General features: G+C 39.7%; 1 protein-coding gene across 4 annotated transcripts in view; it reads right to left on the minus strand.

The window, feature by feature from the left end:
- Nucleotides 1–20,888, minus strand: part of IARS1 (isoleucyl-tRNA synthetase 1) — an 88,405-nt gene that overhangs the window by 38,585 nt on the left and 28,932 nt on the right. For all 4 annotated transcript variants that reach the window (XM_053577630.1, XM_053577640.1, XM_053577648.1 and 1 more), the window contains exons 10-20: nt 19,164–19,259; nt 15,618–15,740; nt 14,701–14,792; nt 13,952–14,050; nt 12,402–12,528; nt 10,572–10,645; nt 10,028–10,222; nt 8,119–8,205; nt 4,006–4,089; nt 2,875–3,019; nt 860–980 (exon numbers count right to left, since the gene is read on the minus strand). In XM_053577630.1, the coding sequence (XP_053433605.1) occupies nt 860–980; nt 2,875–3,019; nt 4,006–4,089; nt 8,119–8,205; nt 10,028–10,222; nt 10,572–10,645; nt 12,402–12,528; nt 13,952–14,050; nt 14,701–14,792; nt 15,618–15,740; nt 19,164–19,259 (1,243 nt within the window). The remainder of the gene's footprint in view (nt 1–859; nt 981–2,874; nt 3,020–4,005; nt 4,090–8,118; nt 8,206–10,027; nt 10,223–10,571; nt 10,646–12,401; nt 12,529–13,951; nt 14,051–14,700; nt 14,793–15,617; nt 15,741–19,163; nt 19,260–20,888) is intronic.

Genomic DNA, 20,888 nt, shown 5'->3' on the forward strand with positions numbered 1-20,888 from the left:
GTGAATCAGTTATTTTATTATTTGTTAAAATAAGATTTAAAATACGTTAGGTGAAAACTATCTCAAATTTGGACTAGAAATAATATATAAGACAGGATGGATGATCAATAAAATTATTATTATTATTTTTTATTGTTGGGGATTCATTGAGGGTACAATAAGCCAGGTTACACTGATTACAATTGTTAGGTAAAGTCCCTCTTGCAATCATGTCTTGCCCCCATAAAGTGTGACTATGAGAAATATGACTATGATTATTCTGAAACCACGAGTACGCCAACATAATGTACTTTCCCCATCTCTGTCTATAACCAAATTCATTAGGTAACAGAAATATACCAAAATGTCTATTTCATTATTGCTTTCCAAAATTTTCTAATTTTTCTGGAATGGACAGAGATTATTTAATAGTGAAATTAGACCTAAAAATAAATTAAAACTACATCGATAACAAGTACTACTTACTGAGTACCTATTATCTGCCAATTTTTTTTTATAAATCATCTCTATTGAAGACTATAGCAACTCTATGAGGCATTTTGCAGATAAAGAAATTGAGGGGCACAGACTTTAGGCCACCCTCCAGATTGGAAACAAGACTTGGGTTTTGAATCCATGGCTATCAAGCTCCATTCTCTTGTGAAGGGGTCCTTCAAAGACAGAATCGCTCAAAGCCTTGTTAAGCCTCTGTTAACAAGGCTTAACAAAACTATTATTTGAGTGACTAAACAATTTTTTATCTAATGCTCTGAATGTCTCAAAATTTCCTCTGTGTTTATAGACAATTAAATATCAAAAGAGTAATTTTAAAAAGAATAGGAGTCCATATTTCTGGGCAGCTAGCCCAAAAGAAACTCACCTGCCATTTCAGTCTCAAAGAACCCAACGAGTGACTGCATGAAGGACAGTATCCACCGGTCTGTAATGTTGGGGCTTTCTTTAACCATGTTCTCATTGTAAAGAAATTCTATTTCTTCTTCCTAGGAATGGGCAATTAAATAAAACAATCACATGCTTGGGGGGGGGAAGTAACTAGGGGGAAAAATATTCTTTTAATCACTTACACTGAAAGAAGTAGCAAAAGCAAACAACAAAAACAATAAAATAACCTCAGGCCCTACTGCCAATCTAAGCTTCTGATTCTCAGCAATATTTTCAAAATAAGTACTAATGAGGGACATTAAAGTCCTCAATTAATTATGTTTTGACTGAAATGAGAGAATTTAAGAAAAAATTACGGGCAGCGCCTGTGGCTCAAAGGGGTAGGGCGCTGGCCCCATATGCTGGAGGTGGTGGGTTCAAACCCAGCCCCAGCCAGAAACTGCAAAAAAAAAAAAAAGAAAAAAGAAAAAATTACTTCTCTTCACCAAAGATCGATATTACAAATTGAGAGATATTTTAAAGTCTTGTCACTAAGTGTAGGGGTTAGGTACTTTAAACCTAAAGCAAGAAGGATAATAAAATTGTCTAGGATGAAATGCTTACCCACAAACTGAAAATGAGTACTAGGAATTAATTTCTATGCTAAGGCAGTTCATTTTAGCTGGAATGTTCCATCACATCTCCTTTTTTTGCTTTCCGGAATCCTCCTTGAGCCTAAAAACCCATTTTGTCTGTTCCCACTCTGCAGTAACAACTCATAGACTGCTTTGATTCTCAGGTAGCACCACAACCAGGCTTAAACTGCAGCAGGGTAAAACTCTCTCTCCTTGGGTTTAAGTGCTTAGTGGTGGTATCTGCATCCTGCTGCTATGCTCAGACAGGCCCCAGGTATGAGCGGGTTTGATCCAGTCTACATTCCTGAGTTGCACCCTAGCAGAGGCTTGCCACACCCACCTAAGGATTATTGACCCTATATGGAACAGAATCACATGCAGGAGAGGTGCCAGGACTGTAAAGAGAGAAAGAAAGCTGGGAACCTGGGGAAGATGCCTGCCTTTCTCAATTCCCAGGGAAATGTCTACCCTGGGAGCCTCAGGTGAACACACCGTCTACTTGTCAGCAGAACAAGTCAAGCCGAGACACAGAAGTGATCTGCCTACTGAAGCACAATGACCAGAGTTGACTCTACAGAGTTGAATGTTACGTGTTCATTCAACAGTAATTTCCTAGCAATTCTACTTACAAGCTGCTAGAGATAAGAGGATGAGTGGTACTGAGGCCCTTACCCAACTAGGGGCTTAAAAGCACAAATGGGAACATGTGTAATGAAAGTGATAGACCCTGACAGTGGTCATTCTAGGGGCTCAGGAGGTGGTCCCAGAGCAAGATCTTCTTAGGACAGGCCTTCTGGGCAAGCAGGTAAATTACCACTGTTACTTGTGATCATGACAACCCAATAAGAACATCAAGAACTGCTGTCACTCTCAGAGTGTCAGCCCAAATGCTGCTCTAAAGAGTTGCCTTTCCTGAGCACTGATCTAAATTAGCTGACCCTAGCCCTCAAGACTCTGCTCCTCTCTAGATGCTCAATAGCTAATAGTAGCTGACTCTTCATTGTCTCCCTCAATTTCCCACTCTACTTGTTCCATGAGGGTAGAGGTATCTTACTCAACACAGTGCCCCGGCACTAAGAACTAGTCAACTAAGTGACCATATGACATAACTCTTCTTCTACAGATGAGGTTTTGTGTCCTGCAGAGGTGAGCTCCTGCCTAGATGGTCCAGTTCTGGATCCCATACTCCTGGCACAGCCCAGACACCAGGGACCTAACTGTACCTTCATGTATAGCCTCCCCGTGGTTCTGGATCTCCCCAGCACTGGACAGCAAAGAATAGCAGTCTCAAGAACTTGCAGAGTTCCCCTTCACTGCTCAGCAGAGGAGGTGCTATAGAGATGCTACAGGCATACACTTAGCTCATCAAGGTCCATACCTTCTGGAGTCTCAGAACATTCTGGATGAAGAAGCGATATGCATTGTACCATGGGATCAGCACATCTTTAAGGACATCTCGTACACCCTCCTCCTTAAAGCGGAGGTTTTCTGCTCTCACAACAGGGGAGTTAATCAGGTATAATCTGGAAGAGGGAGAAAAATACATAGGACAGCTACATATTAATAGTAAAACAAATATTACTACTTAATATATTGAGAGAAAATGATGAAAATTGTTATTTTTATCTAAAAAAGGAGGAAGTTATAAATATTCTTCAAAAGGTCAATTTAGAATTCAAAAAGCTTTTACTTTATGTGAGACCTAGTAAGTTAGGAAAAGTATACATAATCCCATACCAAAATTCGGCATTGTATCAGCATAGAAATGCTAGTTTTACTGTAGGACCAACTCATGCCAAGAGGAAAGCTGGCCTAGTCCGCCTCCTTTCCATGAACACCATTCACACCCTCACTGTGTATAGACACAGGGATTCACAGGGAATAACCTTCACAAGGCCTAGTAGGCAAAAGCCAGAAATCCTGCTAAATAGCCTACTTGGTAGGGGTGATAACTCCTACCACAAAGAATTACCTGGTCCAAACGGTCAACAGTGCTAAGGGTGAGCCTAACATAACTGAGAGTCAAGGGACAGTCCTGCTAACTGCTCCTTGGCAACATAGGTACTGCAGGAAGGTGCTCAATCACAGGCCTGGTCCCAAGTCTACGACACGGGTATGCTGAACAAAATCTCTGGGTCTCTTTCAAGTTGAACACTGTATGATCCCATGATTGTAACTATTTTAAGTAGTGGCTCAAATTTCTCTAAGAGCTTTTCAGTAGTTTTTATTTGCTCCAGCATAAATTTATCTCATTTTGGCTCTAAATAACAAAATTAAATCCAATACAGGTCTTCCTCAAAAAGACCTTAAGGTATGAAAATACCTTTATTATTTAGAAAACTATTTTAGGGGTTTAAAATCAACAACCATACCAATGTAACCTCCATATAACAGACGTACATTTTTAAAAGCCTCACTATAAACCAAATCTAAGAATTGTCATTAACAGGATAAAAAATGCTATCATAAAAAATGAAACACATATACAAGGCAAAACCTTGGTTTGTACCTGAGAGCATCAGCACCATACTTATGGATGATTGCAACTGGATCTGGATAATTCTTTTTTCGTTTACTCATTTTTTGACCATCACTTGTAAAACAAAAGGAAAATGCCAATTATGTATGTATATACAGATGATTTGTGAATAGAAATACATAAATATAAATGGGAAAGAATAACTAACTTACATACAAGTTAGTGGTATCATGTTAAGTCCACAAGAAAGCATCAGGGTAGACCGAAGCGAGATGTCTTAGGATTTACCCAAGAGCAATAAAACCTGACATTCACATAAAATCTGATAAATGATATATTCACAGTAGCTTTATTTACAATTGCCAAACACTAGACAGAAGCAACTCAGATGGCCTTTAACAGGTAGATGATTAAAAAATCTATGGTATATACATACCATGGAACACTACTCAGTAATGAAAAGACATGAACAACTGATGCATGCAATAATCTGAAACCTCCAGGAAATTATGCCGATTGAAAAAAGTCAAACCCCTGAAATTAGATACCGTAAGATTCTGTTTACGCAGCATTCTTGAAATGACAAAATTACAGAGTTAGAGAACAGATAAGTGGTTGCCAGGGACTGGGGGATGAAAGCAGAAAGGTAAGAGGGTGATGGGTGTAGTTATAAGAACGCAACACTGATGAGGCGCAGTGGCTCATCTAATCCCAGCACTTTGGGAGGCCAGGTTGGGAGGACTGCTTGATACCAGTAGTTCAAAATAGCCTGGAAACACAGCAAGACCCTATCATTACAAAATATTAAAATAATTTTAAAAATGAAAATAATAAAAAAGGAAAAGGGCAACAGGAGGAAGGTTTGGTGGAATTGAAATCATTCACTGTAAGGCCAAGTATCTTTTTTATTTTATTTTTTTTGAGACAGAGTCTCACTACGTTGCCCTCAGTAGAGTGCTGTCGCATCCTGGCATCATAGCTCACAGCAACCTCAAACTCTTGGGCTCAAGCGATTCTCTTGCCTCAGTCTCCCAAGTAGGTGGGACTACTGGTGCCTACCACAATGCCCAGCTATTTTTTTTTTTTTTTTGCAATTGTCATTGTTGTTTAGCTGGCCCGGGTGGGGTATGAACTCGCCACCCTTGGTGCATATGGCCAATGCTGTAACCACCGTGCTATGGGGGCCGAGCCAAGGCCAAATATCTTGACGGTAATGGTGGATTCAAAACCCACATAGGCAATAAAGTTATAAACAAATAAATGTACAGAAGTAAATAAATACATCTATAAATGGGGAAATCTGAATAAGATTGGTGAACTATATAAGTGTCCTAGTTATGATATTATACTTTAGTTTTACAAAATGGGACCACTGAGGGAAAACCAGGCAAAGCATATTAAAGATCTCTATTCTTTTTCACAAGTGTATGCAAATCTGTAATAGTAAAATTTTCAATCCAAAGAAAAAAAGCACAGGCTATCCCTATAATGCTAGCTCTTTATGAGGCTGAGGCAGGAGGACAGCTTGAGCCCAGGAGATCAAGATCAGCCTGAGTAACACAGAGGGACCTTGTCTCTACAAAAATAAATAAATTAATTAATAGAAAAATTAGCTGAGCATGCCTGTAGTTCCAGCTATGCAGGAGGACCACTTGAACCCAAGATTGAGGTTGCAGTGCACTCAAACTCAAGATTATGTGCATGACAAATGCACTCTACCTTAGTGAAAAGTGAGATCTCATCTCCAAAAAAAAAACAAAAAAATAAATGAACACAAAAAAGCATAGATCATAGACCCAAACTACTTGGTTCAAAACTCGAATCTACCACTTATTTCCTATGTGACCTTTTGTAAGTTACATTAATTTTTTTGTGCCTCAAATTCCCTGACAGTCAGAAGTAAATAAATTGCAGGATCCACCTAAAATGCTTCTGAAGATTAAATGAGTTAAGATGGCTCGGCACCCAAAGCTCAGTGGTTAAGGTGCTGGCTATATACACCAAGGCTGGCAGGTTCAAACCCAGCCAGGGCCTGCTAAACAACAATGGCAACTGCAACAATAACAAAAAAATAGCTGGGCCTTGTGGTGGGTGCCCTTAATCCCAGCTACTTGGGAAGCTGAGGCAAGAGAATCACTGAAGTCCAAGAGTTTGAGGTTGCTGTGAGCTATAATGCCACAGCACTCGACCAAGGGCAACATTGTGATTCTGTCTCAAAAAAAAAAAAAAAAATTGGTAAATGTGCACAATGGGGTCTGGCAAAGAATAAGGATGTACTACATGTTAGATGTCACCTCCTTCCTCTCATGGCACATGAAGCAGGGCATGTAGTACCTGTGTGAGTAAATATTTTATTTAAAAATTTTTATTCTTTCTGACTAGAGGTAATAGAAATAATACTCAGTGAGAGGAATAGTTTTAGGTGAGGGGAAGAATGGCATCTGGTGGCAGAGTACCTGGGTCAAACCTGATGTGACTCTCACTAGCTCTAATCCTGAGCACTTCAGTATGGTCTCTTAAATCACAGCTTCTCCATGTGTTAAAAAGATGACGACAGGCTCAACACCTGTAGTTCAGTGAGTAGGGTGTCGGCCACATACACCGAAGCTGGCAGGTTTGAGCTCGGCCCGGGCCTGCTAAACAACAATGACAACTGCAACCAAAAAATAGCTGGGTGTTGTGGCAGGCGCCTGTAGTCCCAGCTACTTGGGAGGCTGAGGCAAGAGAATGGCTTAAGCTCAAGAGCTTGAGGTTGCTGTGAGCTATGACGTCACAGCACTCTACCGAGCGTGACGTAGTGAAACTCTGTTTCAAAAAAAAAAAGATGACAACAAAAATCTACATTAAAGGACAGAGACACAGATAAAATAGATATGAAAAAGTAGGCTGGGGGCTGTGGTTCACACCTATAATCCTACCACTCTGAGAGGCCAATGCGGGTAGATCTCCTGAGCTCAGGACTTTGAGACCAGCCTGACCAAAGCGAGACCCTGTCTCTACCAGAAAAAAAAAAAAAAAAAAAGATAGAAGGCGGCGCCTGTGGCTCAGTGAGTAGGGCGCCGGCCCCATATGCCGAGGGTGGCGGGTTCAAACCCAGCCCCGGCCAAAGTGCAACAAAAAAAAAAATAGCCGGGCGTTGTGGCGGGCGCCTGTGGTCTCAGCTGCTCGGGAGGCTGAGACAAGAGAATCGCGTAAGCCCAGGAGTTGGAGGTTGCTGTGAGCTGTGTGAGGCCACGGCACTCTACCCGAGGGCGGTACAGTGAGACTCTGTCTCTACCAAAAAAAAAAAAAAAGATAGAAAATCTAGCCTGGCATGCTTAGGAGGCTGAGACAAGAGAATTGCTTGAATCCAAGAGTTTGAGCTTGTTGTGAGCTATGACCCCATGGCGCTCGATCCAAGGTGACAGAGTGAGACTTTGCCTCAAAGAAAAAAAAAATACAAGAAAAGGTACTTCATGAAACACAAAGCTATATAAATGTTATTTGATTACTAGTAATACCACTAGTAGTATCAAATTACTAGTAGTAACCTAGTCTAAAAGTCCTCTCCTTCATGTACTTCCTTGAGAAACAGGGGAGACACTAGGAGGTACAAAAGCTCAACATGGAGACATGGCCTGGACAGGTGTTTCAGTGAAAAGGAAGAGCAGTGAGAAGTTTAAGATTGGGGGTGGAGGGGAGGCTGGACACAGTGGCTAAGGCCTATAATCCTAGCATTCTGGGAGGCTCAGATGGGCAGACTGCTCAAGCTCAGGAGTTTGAGACTACCCAGAGGAAGAGTAAGAACCTGTCTCTACTGAAAATAGAAAAATTAGCTGGCATTGTGGTGGGTACCTACAGTCTCAGCTATTTGGGAAGCTGAGGCATGAGGATCGCTTGAACCCAGTTTGAGACTGCTATGAGGTACCATAAGCACCACAGCACTCTACCCAGAGTGATAGTCAGACTCTTGTCAAAAAAAAAAAAAAAAAGACTAGAGGGGAAACAAGACAACGACTAGCATCAGGATTTAGCGCTCCTAAATTCCTCTTTTCAGAAAGAGAACATGGCTAAGTCCAACCAGAACATGGATGCTTTGAAGACGCTAGGAGTGAGAACCAAAGGGAACAGAAGTGAACTAGTCACTACACAAAGTGCACCTGCCTTGCCAGGACTAGTCCATTCACAATCACATTCTTGAAAGGTGGTTGTCCAAAGAGGGCTGTGGCCAGCACCAGCAGGGTATAAAACCTGAAAAACAAAACAGCAGTTCAATAAAAATAGAAAAGAAGAACAAACATAGGGAATAAATTATATTTACTCACTGGTCTGAATTTCTGTTTTTCATAAACTACACTTAAATCAATGTTTCTTAACTCAAAAGTTCCACATTAGAATCACTTGTAGAGTGTTAAAAAATAACTAATGTATAGAACCCACCCCAGACCAAATTAGAGCCTGATTTGAAAAACAAAATTTGCTTTACTTAAAGCAAATAAAGGCTTGGTATGATGTACTGACCCTCCTTCTGCTACAAAGATCCCCAGCAGTAAGGACCACTACCCTTCTCTTTGGGATCCAGCGGGGAAAGCCACCAGGCAGTGCTGGATGACATCTCAGGACCACCCAGAATCATCTGGCTGAAAATGAGGAACATATGTAACGTTTGGCACAAGACCACATGGGACAATCTGATGGCAAACGATGCAAAAAGCACCATTTGAAACTCAAAAGGTATACTGTAAGAACAAAAAAAATGCTTTTATTTTGTCAGATATGTATCTTATTTATGTGCCAGCTAGCTCATTCCCTAAAAGAACTCTATCACATCCCTATTACTATCCTGGGATGATGCTCCCCTGACTCTGTGACCTGATTTTGTACTCCAAGAACATCAAGAAACATAAACTGAGGAGATCAGACCCCATGTCTGTCCAGACATCTCTTCCAATTCCAAAGGAAACTCGAGAGGATGTCTGATGCCCTGGAGAGACAGCCCAGGCCTAAAAGGAGGAGAAGGAAGTAAAGAAGACAAAGGGACCTACGTGAGGACTGTTAACAGCTGCCAGACTTCACCACTTCTCAGAGGAACAAGCTTACTGGTAAATCATTTGGTCCTCCCTAAAAACAAGCATTTGTTGTTCCTGGCAGCTATTCCTATAGATAAATGAACTGAAATCTGAAAATAGCATATTCTAGAACATTAAGGCTTGAATTCAAAGTCTACCACAAGTTGTAAAAGTGAAAAATGACCATGAAGACTATAACCCAACTATAGCACAAGACTGTGGGGAAAGGGCCAAGAAAGGGGAAGGAGGGGGGAGGTTTTGGTGGAGGGAGGGTAATGGGTGGGGCCACATCTATGGTGCATATTAGAATGGGTACAGGCGATTGCACTAATGTACACAGCTATGATTTAACAATAAAAAAAAAAAAGTGAAAAATGACATCAATTCCTTAAACACACCCATGTGGAAATACTACTAATGAATATATGATGAGAATACAGCTAGCAAAACCTATCCATGTAAAGAAGGTAACTCACCTTTTATCCAATTAAGAGAATGAGCATATTGCTTTTAATAAGGCACTAGATAAAACCCAATGCCCAAATCCTCCCCCTCTATGCATGTATATAAAATCTGGATATTTTTAGAATCTTGCTAACTTAGAAGATTAACCCCAACACCTGAGAACATTTCCAGCTATTCCCCAAATTTCCAGGACTCAAGGTATTGTCTAATATGTAAATACTCAACTAAATATTTAAGCTTATTTACTTCAAATTTTTACTAAGAAAATACAGTTTCATATTGCTTTAAACTTCCAATATGACATATAGATATATTCCGAAGTATCAGAAAAATAATTCAGATGTTAAGACTACAGCCCTACTGTAGTGAGAGGTTCCTACTCAAAAGGCACTAGGCTTGGTGGTAAGGGGCAGAGGGCAGGAAAGGAGCTGTCTTGTTTGCTACAATCTCCCTAACACTCAGTAGAAAAATGGTAGGTAAAAGTAAAATATTCATTAAATAAAATAAAATCAATGAAACACTTGAATACAGGGACACACCATCCTCTGGTTTGGTCGATCCCTTCAGCAATGAAGTCTGCAGGAAAAGCATCCTCAAATTCCCTCTTGCTTTCAAATGGGTAATGAACTTGAGCATAGGGCATGCTGCCACTCTCAAACCAACAGTCGAACACTTCAGAGACACGGCACAATGATCCCTTCCCACAGCGCGAAGGAATGGTTAGGTGGTCAATGCTAATAAATAGAAAAATAGACATTTCTATTAATTCTAAGCACAAAAGAAATTGCAGTTTAACTGCCAATAGTAAACACAAAGCTTTGACAGGATATTATATGCATTTGTAAACAGAAATATCATTAGTTCTCAAAGGTATTCAGAGAGCATCATGAGACCTCAATTTCAAAGGCTTATTATACACCAAAGTTACCTGACATTCAAGGACAGAGACCACTTATCTCAATCTGACATGAGCATAATTCAACAAACTAGCAATTTCTATATGAAGCTCTGTAATCTGTAATAAACACCATGTCTCAACAGGAGGATGATGGGACTAAGTTAACTAAACATTCAGAAACTGACCTCTCTCTATGGAGATCTGCTACCTTTACTCCTGACAGTTCTTCAAGTTCTGCCAGTGACCCAACGCACACTACCTGTAAAAAACAAAGTTTTTTTTTTTTTTTTTTAATAAAGTTAAACAGTAGAAGCACCTTAGAGCCAAAGAGATCACACTGAGTTAATTTATGCAGCATTCATGTTTAGTTTTAGAAACCTCTGATTTTCTTGAAAAGCTCAGTACACACCAATCTGGCTGAGGGACAGTTACCATGCATGTAGCTTAACTCTCATGAAAGACACAGATCACAATCTCTGAAAATGCCAAGTCCTGAAAGGAGTCCTTACATGAAGAGGATTTTACACAGTTATAGACATTTTCTTAGCATGTGTTTCTGTGTGCAAATCTCTACCAAAATAACCAGCGTAAGTGAAATGTACTTGTACTATTGCTCTAGGTATCACAGTTTCTTCCTGGTACATGAATCTGGCACTTTAACCTGGAATCTTCCCAAGACAAAGATAGAACTAAATTATACCCAAAGATAGAACTAAATTATAGTCAAGTGTCATTTAACGACTGGATGCTTCTGAAAAATTCCTCCTTTGTGATTTTGGCATGCAAACATCAGAGCGCACTTAGACAAACCTAGATGGAACAGCCTACTATACACATAGGCTACAGCCCTGTACAGCATGTTACTATACTGAATACTGTAGACAAATGTAACACAATAGTAAGTATTCATATATTTAAACACAGCAAATAAACAGGAAAAATGAAGTATTCAAAGTCTTATGGGACCACTGCTACATGCAGCCTGTTGCTGACTAAAACACTGTTACATGGCACATGATTGTATTATGCTTGGACCAGATGAAAATAATCAGACTAAATCACAAGATGTTAAAATTATAGGGGCACTCTGAATGCAGGGGATCATTTGATAAGAGCTGCACCAGAAGCTGCTGTGAGTTCACACTCAGGAGATCTGTGCTACTTAGTGAACATACAGTTTCTTTCTCTGCTCTTCCTGTGAGTCTTCTGACTTAGCTACTTCACTGTCACCTTTCATGTCCCCAGGGTGGTGCTGTTCATCACTGCTACACTGATCTTAGCATATCCCATAGCAAGTCAAGTGGTCAAGTGGTTCTTAGAAAATGAGACTTTAAGCAAAATGATGTACAGAAGGTGAACACTGTACATGTTTCAGTATAAAGGTGAGGAGAAAAAAACTTCTTTCATTATACATTGTTTTGCTTACAGCTGTACTTCCTAAGAACTTTTTGACACTAAGAGAGCCTGTACTGTACCCTCTACATCTATACATCCACACATAAACTCTCATTCACTTGATTTTAGAAGTTAATGGTCCACAGTGCATTGGAAAATTATTTAACTTTTCCTGTTTATTATTTAGAAGATCAGTTTAATCTTAAGTTAATGTTATAAGTTAATGCAAGGGGAAAAAAAGATCAGAACAACACAAGAAAAAAAATTTAATGTATGAATTTCTGAGGAAAAAGCAAACTCTTCACTTTTATGCAAAGGGAAAAATTTTTAATTATATTTAATACAAGTAAAAAGAAATAAAAAATCCCCCAAATTGATTCTTTTTTTTTTTTTTTTTTTGCAGTTTTTGGCTGGGGCTGGGCTTGAACCCGCCACCTCCAGCATTTGGGGCTGCGCACTATTCCTTTGAGCCACAGGTGCCGCCCTTGATTCTTACATAATTATTCTGGGAAGGAATGACAAGGAAAAAACAAAATCCAATGGAAAAAAAACCATATTCTTACAGCACAAACAAAGTGGTTTAGCAAAAACCAACAGAAGAAAACACTGTCCTGCCTTACCTCCTCAAAGTCATCACTGACCCACAGTGGGATAGGGGTGCCCCAGTATCTGTTTCTGGAAATTGCCCAGTCACGTGCATCTTTCAGCCAATTTCCAAATCGCTTCTCTCTTACAAACTCTGGAACCCTGCAATAAATAGATCAGTCAGTCACTTACGATATTAGGCAAAACTGAAAATTATGCCCAGAAAAGCCTTTGTATCATGCTTTATGGACCAAACACTCTGGAAACATTGAGCTCACTGCTGGAGAGTGTTCTAATTGGACAGCATCAACACATGCAGCAGTCTGACTACCATTAATGACCTCCATGTAAATCTGGATCAGTGACTCATGCCTACAATCCTAGCACTCTCAGGGGCTGAGGTGGGTGGATGGCCCTGAGCTCACAGGTTCGAGACCAGCCTGAGCAAGAGCAAGACCCCGTCTCTAAAAATAGCTGGGTGTTATGGTACATGCCTGTAGTCCCAGCTACTTGAGAGGCTGAAACAAGAGAATCGCTTAAACCCAAGAGTTTGATGCTGCTGTGAGCTCTGACGCCACAACACTCTACTGTCTCAAGAAAAAAACAAAAATGACCTACATTTGATAAAAAAAAAACCCATAGCACACAGGCCTTCATGTCCTCCTCTCCAACTACAGTACCACTACAGACCTCTAACCAGTCACACTGACCCTAGCAAGCCTCATCCTATTCAACTCCATCTTCATGACATCCACATGACACCAGTTTTACTGACTAGCATAAACCCCATTCAGGCCAGGTGACTGGTAGCTACTATGCAGCCCTCTCTAGTCTTCTCTTTGGTCATCCACATGGACATCCTCTACCTCCAGTACTAACCAACACTAGTAAGTATAAATGGCTTTTGCAGGTATATTCAAAAATAACATTACTTTTGCAAAAGCCATTTATACTTATTTAAGGCTAACAAACAGAGAGTATAGCCATATTTTCCCCAAAGTCATTCTATCCTAAAAACCCATAGATGGTATTTTCTCATTTTTATGAGAAAAAAGAAAAATGCCCCCTTATATACTTTAAGAAGTATGTTACTTTTATTGTGTAATATTTTGTTATTTACTTATTTTTTTGAGATAGGGTCTCACACTGTTGCTCCAGGCTGTAGTGCCATGGCATCATCATAGCTCACTGCAACTTCAAATTCCAGTGGGTGCAAGTGAACCTCCTGCCTCAGCCTCTCGAGTAGCTGGGACTATAGGCATGCACCCATCATGTTTGGCTAAATTTAATTTTTTTTTTTTTTTTAATAGAGATGGGCTCTTGCTATGTTGCCCAAGTTAGTCTTGAACTCCGGGCCTCAAGTGACCCTTCTGCCTTAGTCTCCTAAAGTGCTGGGATTACAGGGCTGGGCCACAGGGCTCAGCCTATTACGTAACGTTATTTAAATTATTTTATATTCCTTAGCACACAAAATAAAATATAGCTTTTACGATATACAATGAAAGATGGCTATTAAAATTGTGATATAAACCACACTAAGTACATGACAAAGAACATTATGGGAGAAACACATCTTACTGCTCACCAGTAGCACAGGTCATTGTTCTTTAGTAGCTGGTCCACCATGTGCTCCACTCGCACAAACCAGCTGGGTACTGCTTTGTAAATGAGGGGAGTGTCTGACCTAAGGAAGCAAAAACTCAGATGAAGCTGATTGAGCTGAGACATGCAATCATCAGAGTAAGACTGATTTTAATCTCTTATCGGCAGCACCACCACCTACTTAGCCTTCTACTAATATTCATTTTTATTTTAGATACAAAGGTCTCTCAGTTTTTAAAATCAATCATCTCCCTCCATGATATCAAGAAAGGCAAAAGCTAATAAAAGAACAAGACTAGAAAGAAAAATATAGTTCTGCTGGTGACAACTGTCTACGAAATGATACCAACGTTAGCAGGGAAGGAAATGTAGAAACTGATTATAATTCCATTTTCACTCACATCTTTACAGCATGATCTTATAGTAAAACTTGGTTTCACATTACATTTCTCAATAAATTCCATTACAAGATTTTAGAGGGGTTTGTCGTCCTAAGAAAAATGGGTACAACACAAAATAGATTTGTATGTCTATTTTACTCATACTCCAAAGGAAAGAGACAAAATTATGCATTCATAAAACTTTCCTAAATATGAAATAATAAGGCAACTTGCAAACACTAACTCTAAAGGATATAAGTGAGTTGAAAACCATAAATATGATGGAATGGGCACACACAGTAAATGCAGAAAATGGAAGCTCTACTACAACATAGTTTTTATTTCTTCTCACCTCCAGCAGAAAGGGTAGCTGTGAGTGAAGGTGCTGGCAGCAAGGAGTCGCCCTTGTTCCTTCAAGATCCTTATGATATGTTTGTCAGCATCCTTTTCAAAAAAATTAAAATTTAGCCATCAGAACATGCTGTAATACTTAGTAACAATATAATTGCACTACTAAAATCTTGTTAAAATTTATGACCACAAATAAAAATGTATCATTTTGGCGGCGCCCCCAGCTCAGTGATTAGGGCGCTGGCCACATACACCCAGGCTGGCAGGCTTGAACTGGGCCAGGGCCAGCTAAACAACAACAACAACTGCAACAAAAAAATAGCTGGGCATTGTGGTGGGCCCCTGTAGCCCAGGTTACTTGGGAGGCTGAGACAAGAGAATCGCTTAAGCCCAAGAGTTTGAGGTTGCTGCGAGTGTGATGCCGCAACACTCTACCCAGGGCGACATAGTGAGACTCTGTCTCAAGAAAAAAAAAAAAAAAAGTATCATTTTAAAATATTGACCATATTTTAGATATTGTATAACTTTCAATACTTTCCAGGTACATTCTGTGATATTTAAGGCAGTGAAGTTTTTAATTAGAAATGATTACCATAAGGTCAAAGTTGATTCATAAAACATAAATTGGATCTCAGTTTTTCTGATTCCTACCCCTGTATATAGATCAGTGGTTCTTAACCTTCCTAATGCCCTGACCCTTTAATACAGTTCCTGTGGGTCACAACCCACAGGTTGAGAACCTCTGTAATAGATCCTCTGAATATGACTGATACTACCAATTTTTGCTGATTTTATATACTAAAAGAAAATAAAAACAACTTCCTAGAAGAATTGCACTGAATTCCCTTAAGAAAAAGAAAAACTGATGAAAAAAATATAATGAGACTGAAACCCTTCTATATCATATGGATTACAAACCTTCACATACTGTCCTGCAAAATGTGTTACTTCTTCTGTGAAGCAACCTGAAGCATCCACAGGGCAAATAGGGAATGAGTCTTTCTGGATAATGTTGAACTCCATACAGACCCGATAGTCATCCTGAGAAAAGGCAAAGTGGGGAGAGTAGGAGAGTGGAATAAAACAATCTAAGCACAGATGTGGGAAGGAGGAAAATATGAGGTAGTAGATTTATAAGACTAATTTTCAATATTGACATATACACGCAATCAACTTTATCCGCTTAACTGAAGATGACACAAGAACCATTCACAGAATCAGAATCTAACAGTTGGATAGATCAGTCTTCCCAAACATTATTTTATAGACCCTCACATATAGCAAAGCATCCACTAAGTGAGACGATAGATGGCTCATGTGAATGTTTAAAAACTAACTCAAATTTGATTCATAACATAGAAGCACACCTGAAAAGACAAAGAACACATAACTTTTAAGACATGGTCTATTTAGTATGATATGAACATATGATGCTTAACAAACACATGGATTTGCATCTTGTAAAGGCATACTGTAAGAATAACACTGATTTTTTTTTTTTAGAGACAGAGTTTTACTTTATGGCCCTCGGTAGAGTGCCGTGGCATCACACAGCTCACAGCAACCTCCAACTCCTGGGCTTAAGCGATTCTCTTGCCTCAGCCTCCTGAGTAGCTGGGACTACGGGCGCCCGGCTATTTTTTGTTGTTCTTGTTGTTGCAGTTCGGCTGGGGCTGGGTTTCAACCTGCCACCCTCGGTATATGGGACCCGAGCCTTACCAACTGAATCAAGGCGTCGCCTGATAACACTGATTTAAATCCAAAGTATTCTAATAAGTAAACTGGGCCTTACGTGCCAAAATTTACCTTGGTTACACCAAGATGCTTCAGGAATATATTTTTGAAGAGGTTAAAAATTAGAGAAAACACAAAGCTTTATGTCAGCGAATGCTCTGAGCACTTTACACTAGCTCATTTAAATCTCACAACAATCACACAAGGAATGCAGACAAATATACTAGGCTTTCACTCCTCACATAAACTAGCAATCATCCTCATTTTATAGAGGAAAAAGCTGGGGCACAAAGAACCAATCCACCTGTGAATTTGTAATGCTAGGATTCAAAACCAAACATCCTGGCTCCAGAGCCTAACAGGGGTCCTCAAACTTTTTAAACAGGGGGCCAGTTCACCATCCCTCAGGCTGTTGGACTATAGTTAAAATAAAAAAACTATGAACAAATTCCTACGCACACTGCACATATCTTATTTTGAAGTAAAAAAACAAAATGGGAACAAATACAATCACATCGCCTCACGTGGCCCGTGGGCCGTAGTTTGAGGACCCCTGAAGTCTTCATTTCTGTGCTATGCTGCCTAAATCAAAAATTAAAGAGACTGTCTTAGGTTGTTGAAACCACATGCTGCATTGACTTCAAGACAAACAGAAAAGCTGACATACTTCCACTACGGAAGTATGTGGACCTGTGTTCACTGGACCAGTGTTCACCTCTTGCTCTGCTGACAATGCCTGGTGTGGTAACACATGGGCCGACAGAGAAAGCCCCAAAACGCAGCAACTTGAACAGCTGAGTGTGGAAGGAATAGCCTTACCCACTGCAATAAGCTAAGAGCAACGTTCCTTAACAGAGCCAGAACAGTAAGTGATGTTCAACATGATACACACACAAGTGCACAGATTCAGCAGAGAGTATATACCGTATCACCTGGTGAAGACAAGAGCAGTAGAAGCCGGAAAATGTTTACCAAATGGGGGTAAAGGCTCTACTTTAAAGAACCAATCTTCTATAACATTAACCTACATAGTATTCAGGACAGATGCATAAAGTGTAACTGGAGTTAATGACAAATACCCACATTTAAAAAGGAAAATATAAACTACAATTCAAAACCAAGAAGGTCTCTTTTTATTATTTATTATCGGTGAAGTAACCATACCAGTGGATCATAAAGTTATTATGAACAACCGATACCTGACTAGTTCCTAAAATTTTTGAGTATTATTATCAAGAATGCTTCTATCAAAATTGAATATAGACCAGATATTAGATGATATTAAGAAACTGTTGATTTTAGTAACAATGGCACGGTAGCTATACTAAAAATAAAAGTCATTATCAGTCAGAGATGCAGCTGGAATTATTTAAAGATGAAAAGATACTAAGCTGAGGATTTGCTTCAAAATCCTCCATCCAAAATCAAAAAGGTGTGGGAAAAGGAGGGAAAAACAAGAGAAATGAAATACGATTCCCAAAATGCTCATAATTAATGCAGTTAGATGATATGAACATAGAATTTATTATAGTATTTTATTCTAGATATGTTTGAAGCTTTCCATAATAAAAAGCAAAGTGAAAAATGCAGATAGACTCACTTCAGCACCTCTTACAACAAAGTAACAAAATGATCAAGACCACAGCAGTTTATAGGTGACCCTTGGGCACACAACCCTAGCAGCAATGACTGTGAGCGACTATCACTTTTGTGTGTTCAGCCAGTGTGCTAAACACTCTATGTACAAAATTCCATTCAACCCTCACAGTTACCCCAATCGGAAGGTACTATCAAGAATGTTACCAAAAAGTAAAAGTCCAGAAAGGCTAGCAACTTGCCCAGGAATTTCCTGTCAGTGGCAAGGCTGCAATTTAAGGTGAGGGCTGGTGTCCCTTAAATCCTTATGCTATGCTCTTCTTAATCATATACAAAACACATTAAAATGAATGTATTTTTAGAAAAATTATTTTGGGCAAAATACACAATTAACCACAGAGGTTCTGAGGGGATAGATCAGATTCTCCCTTTTGCTTGTGTAGTATTTATTTAAGAATATAGCAGAGGGCTCAGCGCTCAGAGATCAGTGCTTCGGGCGCTGGCCACATACACTGGGACAGAAGGGTTCAAACCCGGCCCAGGCAACTGCAACAACAACAGCAGCAGCAGCAACAGCAGCCAGGCATTGTGGCAGGTGCCTGTAATCTCAGCTACTTGGGAGGCTGAGGCAAAAGAATCGCTTAAGCCCAAGACTTAAAGGTTGCTGTGTTGCACTTTACTGAGGGCAACATAGTGAAACTATGTCTCAAAAAAACAAACAAAAAAAAGAATGCAGCAGAGGTGAAGGAAATGGTCTGTATTGATGGCTAAGGAACCTATGTGTCTCTAGGTACTTGTCAAAACTCACAGAAATGTACACCAAAAAGAGAACAGTTTACTGGATACTGGATATAAATCACAAATGAAGACACAGCAGGTAGCCTGCTACTTTAGAAAAATTAAATGCCTAGCAGTGGCACTGGACTTGACTCGCCATTTTTAGAAATCAGCTCAGGCTAAAGGGGAATTGGAAATACAAATTTTATAAGCCATCTAGTGAAGGGTGAGGCATAAATGAGGCTGACCCAATGGTCCAAATAAGAGCAAGCAACATAAGACACACAACTCAGTCTCATGAAAAGTTGTGTATGACATTTACTTCTCAAATGTATCTGTGAGATTTATGCTACTTACAGCACCAAAGTAAGGGGCCTGGTGTACAACGCCTGTACCTTCCTCTTCCTTCACATAGTTGTCAACAAGCACGGTGAAAGCACCGCTCTCTTTACACTGGAAAAGAAAAGTTAGCAGGCTTTAGGGATGGAACATTGTGAAATTATATGTATCACAATGTTAACCTTATAATAATTTTTGTTAAGAGCCTGAAAAAACTTTTAACAAGTAAAATATATTTCCATACATAGGAAAGACAGAGTAATTCAAACTGTGAAGAAACATGCTAATTCAAAACATCTCTTCTAATAACTCATCACTTATAAATGAAATAATTATCTGAAGACTTGCGGATAAAAATTTCTAATTTCCTTAGTTCTCCCAACCCCAACCTTCACCCTAACATATAGTTTAGCATACAGTCTCAGAAAACATGCCCCCTAAATTATTCACTTCCCAGTACATTTTCCTTCTTTCTCTCTCTCCTTTTTTTTTTGAGATAATTTTACTCTGTCACCCTCAGTAGAGTACTATAGTGTCATAGCTCACAGCAACCTCAAACTCTTGGGATCAAATGATTCTCATGCCTCAGCTTCCTAAGTAGCTGGGACTACAGGTGTCCACCATAAAGCCCAGATAACTGTGCTGTTGCTCAGGCTGGTATCGAACTCTTGAGCTCAAGCCCATCCACCCAACTCCACCTTCCAGACCGCTAGGATTAAAAGTGTAAGCCACCCCTCCTGGCCTGCCAGCAGTACATTTTTTTTTTAACTTATTTATTTTTATTGTTAAATCATAGCTGTGTACATTAGTGCAATCAAGGGGTACAATGTGCGGGTTTCATATACAATCTGAAATATTCTCATCAAACTGTTCAACATAGCCTTCATGGCATTTTTTTAGTTATTGTATGCAGGCAATTGTATTCTGCATTTAGTAAGTTTCACTGTACCCACTCTAAGATGCACTGTAGATGTGGCCCCACCTATTACCCTCCCCCTGCCCTACCCTCCCCCCTCCCTTCCCCTTTCCCTATAGTCTTGTGCCATAGTTGGGTTATAGCCTTCATGTGAAAGCTATAATTTAGCTTCATAGTAGAGCTGAGTACATTGGATACTTTTTCTTCCATTCCTGAGATACTTTGCTAAGAAGAATATGTTCCAGCTCCATCCATGTAAACATGAAAGAGGTAAAGTCTCCATCTTTCTGTAAGGCTGCATAATATTCCATGGTATACATGTACCACAACTTGCCAGTCCATTCGTGGGTCGATGGGCACTTGGGCTTCTTCCATGACTTAGCAATTATGAATTGGGCTGCAATAAACATTCAAAGATATCTTTGTTATATTGTGACCTTTTGTCTTCTGGGTATAAACCTAGTAAAGGAATTACAGGATTGAATGGCAGGTCTATCTTTAGGTCTCTAAGTATTCTCCAAACATCCTTCCAGAAGGAACGTATTAGTGTGCATTCCCACCAGCAGTGTAGAAGTGTGCCCTTTTCTCCACATCCACGCCAACATCTCTGGTTTTGGGATTTTGTTATGTGGGCTACTCTTACTGGGGTTAGGCGATATCTCAAAGTAGTTTTGATTTGCATTTCTCTGATGATTAAGGATGATGAGCTTTTTTTCATGTGTTTGTAGATCGTGCGTCTGTCTTCTTTAGAGAAGTTTCTCTTCAAATCCCTTGCCTATCCTGAGATGGGATCACATGTTCTTTTCTTGCTAATACGTTTGAGTTCT

The sequence above is a fragment of the Nycticebus coucang genome, chromosome 2 (assembly GCF_027406575.1).
Source record: "Nycticebus coucang isolate mNycCou1 chromosome 2, mNycCou1.pri, whole genome shotgun sequence".
Taxonomy (NCBI): Eukaryota; Metazoa; Chordata; class Mammalia; order Primates; family Lorisidae; genus Nycticebus; species Nycticebus coucang.